The following is a 20,205-nucleotide window of genomic DNA, read 5'->3' on the forward strand; positions in this document are numbered from 1 at the left end:
CAAATACAATCACATCAATGTTGTTCAAGTTCCCTATGGGGAAATGGTTTATAGGTCGCAAAATAACTTATGTATGGACATGCTAAACAAGACGCTTAAGCTTGTGTGCGATGTAATATTCCACCTGACTATGTGTAAAGTGCATTAAGGAAAGAAAACCCCTCCATACGTTGACGACACACATCCTATACATACAACAACAGCTGACACAAGCGATGCAATATCGACTCAATACAATTTTTATTTATTTATTCATTTATTTGCCTTACACTCTCTACTAATCACGTCCATCAGCCCGTAGGTATAATCCAATATCTCCAATAGCGGGAGAAGAAAGTTTCTTGCCAATGGTGAAGGCAAATACTGAGATCAAATGCAGTAAGCCATACGTTGTGCTAAAAAAGAAAGAAAGAAGGAAAAAAAGAGTGATTGCGTGGATTAGGTTCCACACATCCATAACATTCAGGCAGACGTTGTGTTAACATACAGCAAATGGCCTTGGGCGGCGTAACCTTATCGATTTGGGAAAAAAAAATGACGTTATCCTCGCCTCTGAAATTATTCACTACTTGAATTAATCCCGTCGAATGGAAAGCGTCAATTGTCAAAACGATACCAAAGGCGAGATGGCAAAAAATAAAGGCATGATTGACTTCTGTGCCAATATTTCCTAAATATCGTGCTGCATGGTTGTTTTGAGAACATCATTCTATGATAAATTGTGACTGATGTGGGTTATTGGGTTGAATAAATTCAACTTGCATGATGCTGCCAAGAGAGAGAGAGAGAAAAAAAAAAGAGCAAGAGGGATAGATTGGGAGGTTGGAGGGGAGACAAGGAGAGGGAGAAAAAATGATTACGGGGGAGGGGGAGACAGGGTGGTCCTTATAAGATCCTGTCTATTAACTTCTTGGGTATTGTCTTTATTTTCTTTACGCCTCATCATCGAATGTCCTCTGGTGCTATTGTCAATCATAGATTTAAAAAATAAGAATAGAAATTTAAGGGAAAAAAGTGATAACGAAAGTGAAAAGCTGGGATGCCCCTGCAGGTCTGCCCATCCTCTGCAGGCCCTATCATCAATCAAGCTATAATCACACGTTCAAGCAATCGGTGTATGGCTGCAGAACACAATGTCGTCAGACAACAACAGGCCCATCTGGGGATTTGTTCGTATCTAACTCAATTAACAATGAGTAGGAAAAAAATAGACCAAGAAACCCACTGTCTTCATCATTCTGTCTGAATTATTTCTCTCTCTATCTTTTAAGTTTAATCTCGATCTGTCTATCTCATCCATCATTATCAGACTATCAAACTGTAATTTTATCTATCTTCATATACCAATCTATCTGTTTATCTATCTCTATCTTTCTGCCTGTCCGTCTACTCATCTTTTTATTACACGATACTGGTTTGGGCTTATCGTGATTCTGACCTATTTCTTTATGTCTATATTGCATCTGTGTTTCTTGTGCTGTCATGTCTAATTTGGGGGAAACTGAAGAGGCAGTTGATTATAATAATCATTCCATCGATTCTGTATTTTTTTTTTCAACAGGCCGAACGCTGTGTAACCAGTGCCCGGAGGGCACGTGGTCCAACGAGAACAGGACTGAATGCATCCCGAAGATGACGGACGTCCTAGTGTGGCAGAACCCCGTGGCAATCGTCTGTCTCGTGCTGTGCGGTATCGGTGTCGTCTGCACGCTGGTATCCCTGGGAGTGTTCATTCATCACCATGACACCGCGGTGGTTCGCGCCTCCAATCGACCGCTCAGCTACTGCCTCCTCTGCCTGCTCATGCTTGGCTTCGTCGAGCCCGTCCTCTACGTTGGCATGCCGACCAACTGGTCGTGCAACTTCAGGATCGCTCTCCACAGCGTCCTGAACGCGGCCATTCTCGCGCTGTTTCTCGTCAAGACGAGGCGGATCCTGGCTGTCTTCGACACCTCGTCATGGCGGAACGCCTCCATCATCAAACGCGTACTGCGCAACACGTCCGCGCAGGTCGTATTCTTCATCTTTCTCTGGATCATCCAGGGTGCCATGGTGACAGCCTATCTTTCGTTGGCGCCCTCTGAAGTGCGCTTCGAGTACAATCTATCAACCACCAAGATCTACATCGTCTGTGAGAGTAATCTGTACTGCTTTATCGTGATGTACAGCTACATCGCACTTATAGCGATTGTCTGCTTTGTACTGTCATTCAGGGCCAGGAAAATCCCAGAAAATTTCCACGAGACTCGCTACATCACTGTCACAATGCTCTTTTACATTGTCATTTGGATCGTATCCCTGCCCCTGTACTTCTCCGTGAACGGGAGCCTTCAGTCGTTGCTTCAAATGATCACCACGTGGTTATCGAACGCCATGATACTGGGGTTCATGTTCGTTCCAAAGTGCTACATCATATTGCAGAAGCCCGAGGATAACACGGCCTCGGCCGTGCGGAGAAAAGCTTCGCAGTTTCCCGTGGGAGAGTTCCAGAGCACCCTGGCCTCAAATAATGACGTCACTCACTACAAGACTCGTTCGAGGACGGTTACAACAGCACATTAGTCGAAGCCTGGACATCAAAGTTATCATCACACTCTAGTAGCAATCATGACGATGTCTTACCGTTTTCATCTCTAATAAACTGTGTGCACTTACTCTAAAGATGTTAAGCCAATGGTGTGCTAGCGATTATAACGTATTCACTAAAGCTTCGTGTGCACCATTTAACTGCGCTTCAATGTTTCAGCATTCCAACACTGCATAATGCATAATTATTTGATGTTAAGGCGAAGAGTTTGTAGTGTGATTTCTTTTCTCTTTATCTCAGAATGTCAAGATGAACGCTACGTATTCGAGGGTTTGAAAAAATAAAGAAATGGACCGGTTTAATTTCTTTGCCCTCTTGACAAATTGATGCCGAATGAACGATATGATATTGACAGGAAATAATTAATATTTAGGTATGACGGTAGGGAACTTTTCTTACAGGACAATTTCACTTGACTCTTGAAATAAACCGCAACTCTATAGATTTGTGCCAGCCACCACCCACATAAGCACCGTTGTGATATCAAGTATGAGATACTACGCACTCCAAACGTATTAAGTGAGCTGTTGTTGTTGGTTTCTTTTCTCCAAGGTTATTGCTATTTTGGTAGCCACAACAATCGCTCATGCTTGATGATGTTTCGATTTTTTTCTTTGAGCAATCAAGGACATTTTAGCACTTTCAGGACATCGATTTCAGCGATCAAACAAACTTTCATCATTCTCATCCGACACATGAGCTTGAGACACGATTGCCATCAAATCTCTCATGAAATCAATCGATCTATTCCTTGACGGATGATGATCATTATGATGACGACTGTACTATGCACTACGACAACATCGGTGACGACGACATTGACTGAGAACGACGCATACACTAACAAGGACATCATCATCATCAACAGTAACAACAACAACAACAACAACAACAAAAGAAAGAGTACAAAAAATATCAACAATTTCGTATGTTTAGAGACAATGTCCCATAATCTGACTGATGGAGGCACATTGACGAATCGAATTGCCGGCATTGCGCCCAAGCTACTTAATGAGATGAGAAAATTCCAGGTGCTTTCACGCCTCGACTGCATGCAGTTCATTCACAACTCGGACTGTTCTTTGACAGATCCACTACAAAAGAGTGAGAATTGACTGTTAAGCGGAGGATGAAAATAACGATCATGATTATAGACCACACCCATATTGGACTTTGAGGATGAAAATAGGCAACGGGACTGACTAGGGAAAACAAAGCGAGACATCTAGACTGATACGTTTAGCGAAAATCTCAAAGGGTGTGTACAGTTCTGGTCGGGGTGAGGATTTAGCTTTTAACGTTTCGCGAGATATTCAGAAACCACTCTATGAGATGTCAAAGAGCATGCAATTCTAAGGGGTATCAAAAGTTTATTTGATGAAAATCGGTTTTGAAATGTCTGAGATGTCCAAAAACAAGGTGAAAAAAAAAGAGATCCTAATAAAGGTGGGACATGTCTGTCGCCTTTTATCATTATCACTTTTGGGGATATCTCAGCCTATTTGAAAACCAATTTTCGTCAAATAAACGTTGAATCCTTCTTAAAATCACATACTCTTTCATATTTCACAATTAAGAGGTTTCTCATTATCTCGTTTAGGAATGTTCAAAACATGAATCCCCACCTCAACCACTACTGTACAGTCCCTTTAACTGCTATATGCACATATTTTTTCCGTGTGTCCTCGACAATAATGACGAACACTGAAAATGGTGAATGTTATTAATCTCCGTTCATCAAAAAATCTTAATTATACAGTTGGATAGTTGCAACAATCTGCACACCTAACAGCATGACTAAATAGGTAACATCAGTACAGTGTATTTGCAAACCACGTTCGTCAATGTATCATGAAAGATTAGACCTAAATGCAGTTTTGATGCTGAACACACTACGTCTAGGTAATTTCTCGACTGCGAGATTTCTGGATTTATTGGCTCTTTTACTTTCACTTATTTCAGCACCACGGACTATATTCTCAGTGACTAGTATTCATTATCATGACAAACGTTATTTTTTGTGCTCTCGTCAGTAAATCAACACAAATATATGTATAGATCTATATGTCTATATATAGATATATATTTAAAAGTTATAATTTTGAATTGGACATACAGTGCCTTTTGATCTAGTTACTATTATAAAGTAGAATAAAGATCGTGTTCTTTTTTTCGTAATGGCGACCGAACAACTGCAATCGTTATAATCCGTATAGTGTTATTTCACCGCCATGACCACAACCGTAATAATGAACTCGCCATTCCAAATATTTTATGGCCTGAAATCAGAATGTAACTGCACCTAAACTTCCCTCGCTTGGGTCGGGCAAGAATTACTTCTAAAGGCGTATTCGAGTGTTGTTGACCTATCGTATCGAGTATTTCGTAGTAGGGCCATCAATGTGGATATATAAAAGAAAACGCTATCAGAGGATGATTGAATTCTTTGAAGTACAGATTGAGGCTCATACCGGCGTAAACCCTCCCCGAAACGAAAGATTGACATATTTTGTCGATTTCTTTTCGGTTCCACTTTAATTGATTGGTTTTTAATCAAATCTGATTAACTGATGCTATTCGTCAAACTAGATGATTAGTTTAGTTTCACGGCACATTTTAGCAAATACAATTTAATGATTGATGCAACCATGGCAAATATGGAGTGACAAACTTTAGAATTATACACATCAAAATGAATACAGTAAACTTACTCAAAACTGAATTCATACTGACGGAAACGATAACCATGCATATACACTTTCATTCGCAAATAAAACCCACATTTACCCCCAACAGCATCAACAATACCATATTGTTTTGTGTGAAGCGAATTTTGGTTGTAGGTAGGAAAAAAAAGAAGAAGACGCAGGTGTAACCTTGAATAACAACTTAATCGATTATGGGAATACGGGGTGGACCCATCAGTGAGTTCTTTTCATGATATCTCTTATTATCAAGGGAAGGAGGAAAATGTTGGGTTTTTTTTTAAATCTTTTGGGGCTCACTACACTGTCGACGTGTAATTTCCTCCAGCTGTTTGGCATGCGTCTGTGGGGGCTCAAGTTTTGGCTCTAGTGCTGGTGAGGCAAGACGTCCTTTTCCCACATACTTTGCCAAACAAGCCAACTGTATCAAACTTTCGTTCTATGCACAGTTATTGTTGTTGTTGTTGTCGTCGTCGTCGTTGTTGTTTTGCTTTTGAATTCACGCTTAAAAGCTAACAGGGTTGCAAGAGTTTTATCTTCTTTCACAATGATCACGTGACACCCGGTGTCCCGTTGACGTAATGGGATGTCCAATATTTAGACATAATGACCACCGGACCGAATATATAAATAACTATAAGCCGTTACAGCAAACACATTATAATTCCTCATAGTGTTATTCAATGAAAAATTTATATCTCATAGGCAAATAGTATAAGTACAGGTCAAATGATCAAGAAATTAGAAAAAAAATAAGCTGATGAACTCTGTTGACATTGATCCAATATGTACAAATCTGGGTCGGGATTTCGTAGCTGTTCGCTTTAACCTTTGCACTTAAAGGTCTGCTCAAATATTTTCCCGAAAGGTGTATTGATATACATGTACGTGTATAATGTATTCAAACAATGAAGTCAACTTAGCAAACAAATGACATAGTTCAGAATATGCTTGTATCTGATAAAGAATTCGATAAAACCTATGAGTTTAGATAAGATAAAATGGCCGGAAATGCCTATCACTATGTACTTTCACTATCGACAGCAGGTATTAATGATAAACAATATCTAATGATAAAAAAGAAAGAATGAAAGAAAAACATTACATATCTCCATCGCATTACCAGAGTGCTAGTCAAAAATCTACAGGCCTATATGATGGTACAACATGTAATGGCTAAATTAAACGTGCCCATTCTTTTACAGATTTATCGTAAAATCTAGTAGTCATAATAGTTATAGTCATTAATCGAAAACTAACTTTCAAAAGGCGATATCTGCATTGCTATATTTACAACTGTTTGTTTTGAGCGATACGAAATCAGCAAACCCATCAAATTTTACGATGCTGATAGTCGAATTCAGATCATGTCGATTGGCAAAGTTTTCGCCCAGCCAAACTCGTGTTTCTAAATATCTATTTTCCGTTTGCATTCTATTTCAACAGAATGCGCTGCATACACATACACTCACACACGCACACGCACACGCACAGGCACACGCACACGCACACGCACACACTCATCAAATACAAAGCAAACAAATGCAAGGTTTAGGTGTTTCAAGATGTCTGTTCGGTCGTTCTTTCAATGACACATACGTCGTCGTTGTGACAGAATATTTGCAATGTAACCTGGTTAGAAATCATTTCATTAACAAAATAAAAGTGAAGTTTTTCTCTCTTTTTTGCAAGCAATGGTGTAGGTACAAAAAAAAAAATACAAGCGTTTTATTGAATATAAACAAAAATACAAGCCAATATAATTTGACATTATTTGTTCTACGCGTAGATATTCACAACCACGGTATCAAATCAAATTCACTTGTTCTGTACGGAAATAAATGACCCAAGTACAAAGTTCGAAACAAAATGCTTATCTCATTTGGGCATTGGCTGATGTGATGTTAAAAAGAAGAAAGAAAAAGCCTCGTTTAGAATATCCTGTGTTCAAACGTATTATTTATTGTTAGTAATGCATTACATTTGTATGAGGTATATCGATCGTTTTATAACCTGCTGAGCAAGAAACATTAAAAAGGTTAATTTGTTACGAAATAGAAAAATTACCCCGTATCTTTCTGCAGCATTCGAGAGTGTAATCATTCATAATCTGATGTCAGTGTGGTGCGAAATCAAGCACTTATCGAAAGTGAGATGGAGTTTGTGTAGACGATGCTCCAAATCAACAACGTTAGTGAGAGTTTTTTTTTTTAAGGAGTGAGAATTTGTGAAAAGAGATATAATATGCTGTTGCCTTGACTTGTGATATCAGATGCACATACAATGTACTATGAAGGCTTTTTGTGGGTACGTGCATAAACAGTATTTGTTTTATATGTGGAATGGTATGAAAATGAAATACACATTTCTGTTCATTCGTCATGTTGGGGGGGGGGGGGACATGTAAACATAGTGATAATTAGTGAAGAGAAAGAAAGAGGAACTCTACATTCTACCCAAACATGCATCGCGAATATGGAGCAAAATGTAGAACCATCCGGCAAAAGTGTTTCGTGGCCAAGACTACGATATTGCAACAACGCAGACTAGGAAAGAAAAACGTATTCGCGTGACGTCACATGGCATCTATCAACCGGTGATTTCAGAACGGAAGCCAGACTTGCCAGGGTTTCGAACAGTGCGAGCTATCGTGTCTCGTTTTCATGGCAACCGAAAATTCCCCTCCCCTAATAATTGATATCAATATCATGATCACATATCTATAAATAAATGGAATGGGATAGAAGGTAGATCAATGACATTTCATAAAATGTCAAAATATTTACAAGATTATCTGACCTATGCAGCAGTCTCGCCGCGTATTTGTGTGTCTGTATTCAGTGAGAAAGATTTCAGTGCTAAGGTATAATGAGGTACAATAATTGCCATGTGTGTCTGAGTGTGTGTGCGTGTGTGTGTGTCTGTATGTGTGTGTCTTTAATGTATGTGTGTGTATATGCCTGTGTGTTGAATATCTGTATCAACGGGGGGTGTTTTTGATATAACAAAAAACTGTTATATTAGATACAGCGTTGATACAGATGAAAGGTCGCAGGGAATTGACCTATAGGACTACTTAACACCTTCCCTCTCTGACGACGAGTTGCATTGCATTGCAGATATCATTTTGAATTTGGCCTGGATCCAAATTATTATAAAGGGGCAGCATGAAGAGTCTTACATGTCCAGTAGGCCTTATTCCAATGATGATTTTACAAAACATTAATAATGTAAACAAACGCACAAATGATATGAATGAACACACACACACACACACACACACACACACACACATACACACACACACACACACACACACACACACACACACACACACAATGAACGTGAAATGGATTAATCAGTTCGTAAAGCTGCATAATTCGTTCAATTATGCATGACCTTCTCTTTGAGAAAGTCTTCACGGATTTTTAAGTGACATAGATTAAGGAAGTTAGATAAAAAAAGAAATGATCACGGAGACCGGAATGTGTAGGCCTATACATTTACGGTGGTAAGGAAAGCGATATATCACTGAACGCAAAGTCATGTCAGCAAACAAAGTCCACCATTCGCGGAAAGGCCAACCGCAAAAAAAAAGGACTTTTCATTGATTCTATCTAACAATTCCCTAATAAGGAAACGTGCATGAACACAGGAATGATAGAACAAAAAATAACAATAATAAGAACAAAAGTGCATTACATTTCACAAGCATTACATAACAATTATTGTAAAACATTGCACGTTACACACAGTATACAAAATGAAATAAAGTATTTCTTAGGGTTGACTGAATTCATTGTATTCACTTCCCACCGCCATGCACATCTCGCATGGACAAAAATTCATAAATTCCACTCAATATAGTGACTAGGATAGAAAAAAAATCACTGTATTCTAAACGAAATTCAAAAACAACAATCTGCAACCACACACACACACATACACACACACACGCGCGCGCGCGCGCCCACACACAAATTCTCTCTCGATCTCCCCCCCCCCCCCTACAGTTGTAACTCACAGCTTTGCTGGAGTCGGTATTAGCTTTCTATAATTCTATGTTCCTGCTCTTTAAATCTATTTCTCTCCATGACTAATGGACCTCTCGAATTTCTGTATTTGGAAAGAAAAAGCTTGACGTATATCAATAGAGCCAATCACCATTTCCTTGAAAACACACAAACAAAGATGACAAAAGTGCGACAACAAGAACAACAACACTAACCGAGTTTTGTAGAATGCCGAGGCCACACGCTGGAGATGGAGGGGAAAATTTACCATTTATTCATAAAAATCAATATCACGTTTCCAAACCTCATGTGATTCTATGTCCATTTCCGCATTCTGTATTTCCTGCCGCAAGGGATATGCACTCTTCTCCAACTTTGGTAACCATAGCAGCAATGAGCAGACGGTATACAGTAGATGATAAAATGAAGTACAGATGCAGAAGAAGTCCGCATGTGTCGATTTGATTGGAGTAAATGGACATCTTGTAAAAGGATTTTCATATATTTTTTCATATACATATTGTGCTTTCTTTCCCCCTTCTCTCTCTCCCTCTCTCTCTCTCTCTCTCTGCCCCTTCCCATCCCCCGTATCCCTCTCTTCTTCTCTCCATGTTAAGAGGGAAAAATCACCCGCACTTCGGCGGCATCTTTTGCTTGGAAGGATCAAGGGCATAGAAAGTAATATCTGTTTCATTTGAAGGCTGCATACCAAATTCTTTAAGCATACCGTCAAAACCATAAGCTTGTCAAGTGCTTGTTGGAGTAATTTTGAAGATCTCCTTTTGTCTTGAAAACATACAATTTGTCGAGATCTGCTGGCAAATGATAATTACTGGAATACAACTGTTTTATCTCTCTCTTTTTGAAAGCAATGACAACTCAATGAATAGAAGCATGTAGACTGATTTCATTTTATAATTGTTTACGTATACGCCAGCGTTTCAAAGCTCTGCAACGGGAAGCTGTCTGAAGCCTTCCAAACTTAAACAGTACGAATATCATTAGTTTTGATAGTTAATTTCGTCGAAAATGAACACAGAGGTATAGCGTCATCCGAGAGGAATATGGTAGTAGGCCTACATATAATGGGGAAAAAGAGTCTGCTGGTGTATTATTGGTGATGTTCATTATTTCGGAGGTTCGCTTATCCGAAAATAAGATTAGGTTCGTTATTCCGAAGGTTCGTTATTCTGAAACACACACATTTCAGTGCCTAGACGTGCGTTAAACCGACAATGTAATAAGGTTCGTTTGACCGGAACATTTGTGACATTATTTCGAAGTTTGTTGTTGTTGGTTTTTTGTTTTGTTTTTTTGCTCTGAACGTTCTTTAATCTGAAAATGAAGTAAGTGTGTGAACCTGTGTTTGTTCTATAAGGGTCAGGTTCGTTATTTCGAAAGTTCGTTGTAATCCGAAAATGAAAAGACGGTGCGTACTAGGCCTAACGAACCTTCTGAATTACAAACCTTACTTTCAAAGCGGTGTTAGCGAATCTGCAGAATAAACCAACTGTAACCGGCCAAAAGAGTAGGCCTATCCTATAGTATAATTCACTCTCCATGTCCTCAAAGTATACTGTTCCCCTACTTGAGAAGTTGTACACATGCGAACATTTTTTTTTTTGGTTACTATTTCGCATTTTTGTCGTTACCCAACGAATATATTGTTATTACAGCGTTATTCCACACATTTCTTATAGGCATACGTGTACATTATGGAGCAAAATTTGACAATTTTGCAGGCGTACGTACCAGGACTATTATGTTTTGCCTTTAAGATACGCATTACTGTCCGTTTGTATACAAGCGCATAAACCGTGCGCAATGATTATGCATAGAATATGATTTGACCTGGACATGTGTTTATTGAACACCTGTCCAAAAACATATATTAACAAAAACAGAATGTGCGCATCTCAGAACTCACCCGATCGGGAACAGGCTAACTCGGACTCGGGGACAACTCGGCCTGACTTTGATGGCGGGACGAGTTGTCCCTCTGAATTGTACAGTGTTTATGGGAGCGCTTCGCGTTCTGGCTGGTCGCATTTACGGGCCGAGTTGATACAACGCGCGCATCAAAGAATCTCTTTGGTGCCTACAAAATGCTCGTGCGCCTATGTAGAGAATATGGCGATCACGAACTGCGTATAAATTGTCTGAAATAGGGCCGAGTTGTCCCTGAGAAGTTGGTATACCGTCTTTTATTTTTGATCTCAAAATACTCCGAAACAACTCATCATCCCGGCAAATCGCGTCAGCCAGGTAAGTTTCTTGGTAGATTTTTTTCTTTCGATATATTGTAAGCAAATATGAAATGGTGCAAGACGGGTTCTCAAACCCTTACCAGAACTATGTCTTCACTTTAACTAATTCTACAGACACACTTGTGCCTGAGAATAATTGCCATGCAGTCTAGTTCGGTTGTCAAATTGCAGTTACTTTAGTCGACAAACAGTTCATGAGGTGTCTCTCCACAAAAAGACAGGCGACATTGGACAATTTGGATAATTACATTTCGTTTATTCTTCAACAAATTCACCTCAGAATGTGAAGACTGATAAATTCCGGCAGGTGTTTGAAACGTCTCAGAAAATGGCTAAGCTATATATTTCGCAAATAGGTCTGCGTACATTGTGCATAAGTGTTTGTTCGCAAAAGAGAAGCAGAAATATTGGCACCTGATACTTCAATACGGACGAAAAACAGAATGCATCTACATGAGTCCATGCGCATTGGGTACAGATAGAGATAGATAAATAGATAGATAGAGAGAGAGAGAGAGGAGGGGGGAGATAGTGAGAGAGAGAGAGGGAGAGGGAGAGCGGGGCGGGTTTGGCAAGATGAGGAACACACTGCCACAGGTCACACTGATAGGGATACAAAATTATTATCAGTCGTATAGCGCATTGACACAGAAAGGGCGCGGAAATGACTGAACATCATAAGGAGAGATTCACAGAGCCACTTTACAAGTGTTAAACAATGAGCACGAATCTAATATAGATAACTGTTCCTTGTGAATCAGTCTGCTAATTAAGTATGATGGGTAATTTTGTAATCTATCAGTGCACTACTTACCGTCCAAGAGGTAAAATTACTGCTGAAAAAAGATTAGTGTGGTACAACTTGTGGAATTCAGTTGTGAAGTGTTTCTGCAAATTGAATCTGCATGATTATATACGTCAACAATGGTACGATGCAGAGGAAATTAAAATGCCATACTCTAACATTTTTACCACATAATTTCTATCCGTGCCTTTTATAACTTAGTATAATGACCAGCAAAGCTAACATATTCCATCAGTATTGTGATAATATTCTAAAAATTTCACAAATTAAAAATAAAGCGATAAAGCGTTTAATTTCAATACTCGGAACATTGGTAAATTACAATTTCGCGAACTATGAAGTCCTTTGTAAAGTAAAATTGATTTAACCTCCCTCTCATATTTAGAAATAACAAATACAGAGAGAAATGTGAAATGACCGATTGCCCTTGAGTTGACGTACAGTACCTAATAATCTCGGGAGGTCCTCGTTCCTTTATGAAATGAGCGGACATTAGCAGTAATACCTCGGGACGGATTCATTCCCGCAGGGGAAGAGGAGGGGGCTCCTCCATTTATACCTAATTGAAGGACACAGCTGTACTTCCCCCCTGGATTCACAATGTAATGACTGTCTTTAAACGAACTTCAACGCAACGGTGGCTTGTGGGAGGACTGTGCACTTGAGGGGATGAGGGAACCGGAGATATAGGGAGTTTATTGCCGTCGATAACGAAATAACTAACTGATTACAAATAACAATAACAATAACAAAGGTTTGTGTAATGGCAATAATGATATTGATAATGATAATCATCATTATCATTATCATCATAATGATAACACCAATGAATATCATGATATGCACATAATGATAACATCATATTGGCGAATACTTACAAGACCGGCAGAGGTTAAGTATAAGGTCACGACTGCGAAAAATGAAAGAATGCTATTATCTTCCGCTGTCATTATCTTCACAATCTTTGAATTAAATTGAATTGAACTGAACAACAGCAATACTGAACAAAATGTAAAATCGATGATAAAGTTGCGGATTTATATGGTATAAAAAACCATGATAAAAGTAAAGTTGATGTGATAGATATTCACCAATACAGAACTTTGCATCATGCCAACAGAGAAATTGGACTCCCACATGGAGCGGGTCATTCCTTTGTTGCTTTCTTAAGAAATGAAAATAAGGTAAAATGGTGTGTTATAGATACTCCATGATACAGAAGTCAAGTAGACAGGTTGAAATCAAAAGCAAGGCTTGTTTGGACGACTACTCTCCCGTATGACATCAAATTTTGGCAGCCTCTCCCCTTATGAAAAAAGGAAAAAAAAATCATCGAGTCAAACCATTTAAGCATGATTGCTGCCACAAAAACGGATATGAGTAAAGATGTGAAAGGGAGGGGGTCGCGTACTGCTCCCCCAGCAACGGCATGGAGTGAACACTGTACACGTTAGAGTGACATATCCTGACCCCTAGAGCATCCTACTTGTGTGTCTGCTGGAAACGAAATCCGGACACCGTCGTGCGAAGCTGTAGAACTGTCCCCTGCACCCTTGTCATCCGGCGGCTCCGCACTATCCGCGGTTCTTCTGTGTTTGTTAGAGGAACTCGACATGGAAAGGTAAACGGATACTCTCTCCGTGCATGGGGGAGAAGTTAGAGAGTTGTGACCCGGTTTGGGGAAAGTTTGCTCGGACAGAGGTTGATACGCACTTGTGAAGTTCGAATTTCTCGAGATTCTCAAGTTTCTCGACTTGGCGCGAGTTTCCGCATTGAGGTGAGTTCGTAAAGCCGTATGTCAGTAGGGTGTAATCATTTCTCTTTCTCTTTATTTTTTTTTTCTTCGTAAAGGGTGTACATTATACCCGTTACGCCTATGTAATACGTGTATATACTTGTTTCGTGTCGTCTTGTGCAATATTGTCACATGGTTGTGGTATCTTACATGAAAAACGTATTAGCAAGCTCACCGTAGGAGTGTGTGATTGTGCATTGGGCAGGTCATCAATTGTCATTGTGCGTCGAAAAAAATGATAACAAGCAGATTTTGAACTTTCATGTCTATATTTGGCTCTATGAAAAATAATATTTAGTTGTTCTGATATCTATATTAGATGCCCCATATGCTTAGTCGTTGTATCTTATACAATAAGGAGTAAAATGAATATTAATAATTATTATATGAATATTAGGTTTGTCATATTATATTAGGTTTGTCAAATGTTACACCGACAGATAACCAAGGTAGTCTGGGATGCAGGATCCGTTTATGCTGTTTCTTTTTATACAAGTGAAGCTTTTAAACACGAACCCTTATAAATATTCCTATCATCTGTGTTTTTCAGTCACATTTTTCCCCTTTTTTCTTCTTTCTCTGTTTTGCTATTTTTCTTCTTTGTAGCGATTGTTTACCGAACTAGCAGTGTCCCATTTCAGTAAACATGACTGTATGGTATTAGACAACATTCCCATTTTATAACGTCCATTCTTTGCACTGCACAGTGCATATTCATGTGGGTTTTTTCTTGATTTTAATGTTAGAATTAAACATTTGAAGACCAGAACAAAGGCTAGCTAACCATATTTTTCTTAACAAACAAAATGAATCGATGGATCACCCTATTCATGCATTTTTTTTTCATTAGTCTCTTCGGAATTTGCATGTGAGATCCCACAGCAGACGAGGTGTCAGGTACCTTTTTGTTGTTATTATTATCATAAGGACCATGTTTTCGACGCAGTAGATAAGAACATACGTGACTATCCTTTGTGTGAGAAAACTAATTGTCGAAATTTGTGACCTATGCTAATATTTCGTGTGCAGGACATGATTGACCCGTAAATGAATCCTACTAGGTGTTTCAAAAAACATTTCCCACTTTTGATCATTAATAGTTCAAAAACTATTCATCCGATAAAACTGTCATTAATATGAGTAATAGCTGAATAGTGTACAATTTTGTTGAAGGTGATTTGAATGTGAAAGCATAAATCAGTTTCATTAAATCTAAGATTGATTTGAAGTAAGGTTTCAGATTTTGGTCAAATTCTAACCCTCTGTACAAAAATTGAACTTTGCACAAGAACCAATGATGTGTATGTGAGTGTGTGCTGACAATGGCCCTGAACAATGCGTCGACGACCATCCGAACCGTCGTATATGTCAAAATTCGGTAAATTTTTCGAATTTCAGATTTTGCCGTTTTAAGAAAGCCCAGCACACACTCTTTCTACTCACAAAATTTTGAAACCGGATTTTGTGTTTTTAACAGAGAAATTTGATATACGTCATTTTGCCTGAACGCGAATTGGCTGAAGGCGTTCATCCGAACCGACGTATCGCTATACGTCGGTTCGGGTGGCCGCGAAACTTCGAGTCGCGTTCAGAGAAGGTGTCGTATCGCTGGGGTCAGCCAGAACTGGCAGAAGCAGACGATGGAGCGTCCTAGGGTTAGGGTTAGGATTAGGGTTAGATTTAGGGATAGGGTCCCCAATAGATTTTTAGTTTCCCCAATCTGTGCCGTCTAAAAAAAACACGCCCCCAGGACCGGTGAGTTTTATAATGAGTAGCTATGAAATCATGCAATTTCAAATAAAATGAACAGACCCAAGTAAGTTCTATCCGTAAAATTGTCACTTGTCAAGATAGATACGCAGATTGTCGTGGGTTTTCCAAAATATTTCGTCGTGTTGTTAGGTGTAGTCCTGTGTATAGATAAATATGTGGGTACAAAGGGATAATCTAGTAGCAGTAGGCCTAGGGTTTTAAAAATCATAGACCCTTTTGATAGTCTAGAAAACAACGTTCACAATGATCTCGTTGAGTCGGCTTTATGTGCTTATGGTCCATATATGGACCTCATACGTAGTGGGTGTGGGCAATGCCAAACTGTTAACACTTCAGGGTGAGTTGTTTGGGAATTACCACAAAAAGTACGAGATTACTAAGACGAGTCTAACATAACAAGTTACGTAGTCACAGCCAACAATTTAGAGCCGCTAATCGCTGGTTCATCATTGAGTGTAGGGCCCTAGAGTTCTGATGATAGGTTCTACTTACTTACATATCTATGGCCGATTGAGCCCCAAGCTTGCAAACACACACAAAGAAAAACACCCAAATCTGAGTGTAATGTATCTCATGTGAATTTGCCAAGATGTATATAAGCCAAGGATCTAGTGGTAGGGCCTATACTGGCTATAGTAAAATTAAAATGAATGATTTTACCAACGTCTGTAAATTTATCTGATACTAGGATTCCTAGGACTCTAGGAATAGGATTAAATTATGCTGGCCCATAAATACATGTGTGTTATTCAGAGATCTAGCCAACTGCAAATGCTTTGTACGGTACCGGTACTGAGTATGAATTTTTATTGCATGCATTTTTATGTCGCTGTGAGTGCCAAGTCTCCATGATATTGAAATCACTGCAATGAAGGCTTTAGTGTGTTAACAGGCCAGAGGGGAGTACTTGAGTTAGCCCCTCCTGTGATATCTAATAGTAATACGCTGATGTTCCACTACAATTAAAATATATAAATTGAGGTCTAAATGCAATGTTCCAATTGTCAGATCTAGCCTAGCTAGGCTAGAGGTGCCCACACATTCTAGAGAGTAGTTTTGCAGTACCATAAGCACAGCGAATCTTCGCCCTCTATCCGTTTATAATATGAGTTGAATTGTGCTTTTGCATTTTTATGTTCAATGTAAAAATAGACCACTAGATAGGCTTGAGGTAAAACATTTCTGCTAAAATTAAAAATATTTTTTTGATACACTTGTAGTGAATGTTTTTGTTTTTGTTTGTTACAGGTCTTTGTCCTCAGGGAAACCAACAGATGTTGAAGTCCATGGGACAAAGATGGTACAAGGAATACCGTAGCTGTTGATCAGCTGAAATTCAGGAAGGGCATGCTTCCCACAACTTGGAGTTTGTGTGTCAATGCGATGGCACAGGAAACTGTGGAAAGGCACAGTTACTGCTGTGTATGGGGGAGAGAATTCTGAAAGCAGTAGCGATGATGGAAACACAAGCACCACAGACAGCAGTGACGAAGATTATACTTCTGATTATGACGATGATGACAACATTTACCTGGTGAAATTAGGTAAGATTGTGCGCACACAAATGAATACATACTTGTAGTAAAAAGTATGGACAGTATACAGTGTGTGTGTTTATTCAATGCCTCTAATAACTTCATAACTGTGCTGCAATGTTAGAAGTAGCTTACTCCATACTGTATGAATGCATTTAAGTAGTGCCTGCTATATTAGGTTTTCATGGTGTCAACTCACATACAGCACAACCTGGTATACCATGTTTTCAAAATAAAGACATGAGCGTGTACTTGTGTAGCCTTAATTCATGTTTATTTGTGTTATGCCTACAAAAAAAAAAATTGATGAACAGATCAGACCTTCTATCAGTATCTTTTCTTTTTCTGTGTCACATCTGCTTGTATTTTGTGTTAGTTACTTTTTCCAATTTCATAATGCCCTTGTTTTGCTCAAAACTGAAGATTTATGTGTGTAGCCAGCAAGGCTGAGTTTAAAAAAATGTTGATTTGCTGACCCCATTCGGATGCCCTATACGTAACAAAAGAGTTTGTAAGCCTATTAGCAAATGCTATTTTTGTGCCTCATTTCCAATGATGTTTTTGTATTCTTCATAAGCACATGCAATTGATTGTGGAAAGAGGATGCATGTACCGCTTGACTGCTTTTGCATTTAATGCAGATCACCAGTCTGTTCGATCTCTGCTGATGGGCAAAAATAAAAACTCTTGTTTGTGGACATTTACAAAGGGCTGTCTGAAAAATGTTGTATTAACAGGTTAATCTTAATAAGAAAAAATAAATTCAACTTTAAAAAAAAAATATGTTAGTAACAGTGAAAAATATATGCACTATGTATATTTTGTTTTCCTCATTTACAGTTGGCATAAAAAAGGACATCAGCTGCATTCCAGAGATACCAATGCTAGTATTGAACAGTGAAGGAGCACCGTTAGATCCATCCCAGCAGAATGTCAGCTCTGACCAACTTCTCACTGGTGAGTGTTTGTAAAGCCTTAATCTTGTTCAGAAACCCAAGCAGATATGGTTCAATCAATCTTGTTGGAATATCAATTAGTAATCCGGATTAAATTATGCTATTGCTGTCATATAATAGCAAATAAAAAGAATGACATCAACTATACACAAGCAAAGAATGTAGCATCCTGGCTACCATGTACCAGTATTTTTTGCAGTTGTCAGGGGTGGGTCAAGGAATTCTGTAAATTGGGGGGGGGGGGGGGGGGGGGACCACACGCACATCCTCCAGTTTTTCTCTGTTCATTTTTTGTTTTAAAAAAGGGCATCTTAAACCCCACGTGTCCCTGCGCGGATCCACCATGGGTTGTAATCTGGATGACAAAGAAATGATAAAGTCCATCTTTCAATGAATATGATTTTTTTTTAAAATACAATATTTATGCACCATGTGTATTTTCTTTTTCTTTTTGTTTTCTTCATTTCCAGTTGGCATCACCAAGGACATGGACTGCATTCAAGAGATACCAATACCAGAATTGAACAACGAAGCACCAACAGATCATCCCAGCAAAACGTCAGCTCTGACCAACTTCTCACTGGTGAGTGTTTGTAAAGCCTAAATCTTGTTGGGAAACCCAACCAGATATAGCTGCATTAATCTTGTTGGAATATCCATTAGTAATTAAGATTAAATGATGCTATTGCTGTCTTATACACTTTAATAGCAATTAAAAAGGATGACATAAACTACACACAAGCGAAGCGTGTAGTATCCTGGCTACGATGTACCAGCGTTTTTTGCAGTTGTCAGGGGTGGGTCCAGGAATTCTGTGAAGTTGGGGGGGGGGGGGACCACACGTATGTCCTCCAGTGTTTCTGTTTATTTCTTTTGTTTAAAAAAAAAGACAAAAATAAAGGGTATCTTACACCTGATGTGCCCCACATGAATCAACCACTGGTTGCAATCTGGATGACATGTTATCCTTCTTGTCATAGCAAATGGCTAACACACAACTGGAGAATGTAGCTTGTCTGCCAATTGTACCTGGACCTTCCAAGCAGAGTGATAATTAATCTATGAGCAATTCTCAAATGAGGATGCATGTGCCGTTTGACTACTTTCACATTATGCAGATCACCAGTCTGTCCGATCTCTGCTGATGGGCAAAAAAAACCCTCTTGTTTGTGGACATTTAAATAGGGCTTTCTGAAAATTGTGGTATTAAAAGGTTAATCTTAATATTAAAAAAAAAAATAAATTCAATCTTTAAAACAAAATCTGATAGAAACAATAAAATAAACATAGGCTATGTATATTTTGTTTTCCTCATTTACAGTTGGCATCAAAAAAGACATCAGCTGCCTTCCTGAGATACCAATGCTGGTATTGAACAATGAAGGAGCACCGTCAGATTCACCCCAGCAAAATGTCACCTCTGACCAACTTCTCACTGGTGAGTGTTAGTACCGCCTTAACCTTGTTGGAAAACCCAACCAGATATTGCTGAATCAATCTTGTTGGAATATCAATTAGTAATCCAGATTAAATGATGCTATTGTTGCCATATAATAGCAAATAAAAAGAATAACATCAACTATACACAAGCATAGAATGTAGCATCCTGGCTACCATGTACCAGTATTTTTTGCAGTTGTCAGGGGTGGGTCCAGGAATTCTGCAAATTGGGGGGGGGGGGGGACCACACGCACGTCCTCCAGTATTTCTCTGTTAATTTTCTTGTTAAAAAAAAAAAAGGGCATCTTAAACCCCATGTGTCCCCGCAT

The 20,205-nt window shown here is 38.9% G+C and overlaps 1 protein-coding gene across 1 annotated transcript in view; it reads left to right on the forward strand.

Annotated features, from left to right (window-relative positions):
- Nucleotides 1-2,562, forward strand: part of LOC139740562 (extracellular calcium-sensing receptor-like) — a 97,392-nt gene extending 94,830 nt beyond the window's left edge. The window contains exon 6 of the mRNA XM_071651147.1: nt 1,562-2,562. Coding sequence (XP_071507248.1) covers nt 1,562-2,562 — 1,001 coding nt within the window. The remainder of the gene's footprint in view (nt 1-1,561) is intronic.
- Nucleotides 2,563-20,205: the final 17,643 nt, after the last annotated feature.

The sequence above is a fragment of the Diadema antillarum genome, unplaced genomic scaffold (genome assembly GCF_040938485.1).
Source record: "Diadema antillarum isolate AM-2024a unplaced genomic scaffold, OU_Dant_1.0 seq00000861_RagTag, whole genome shotgun sequence".
In the NCBI taxonomy this organism is placed as follows: Eukaryota; Metazoa; Echinodermata; class Echinoidea; order Diadematoida; family Diadematidae; genus Diadema; species Diadema antillarum.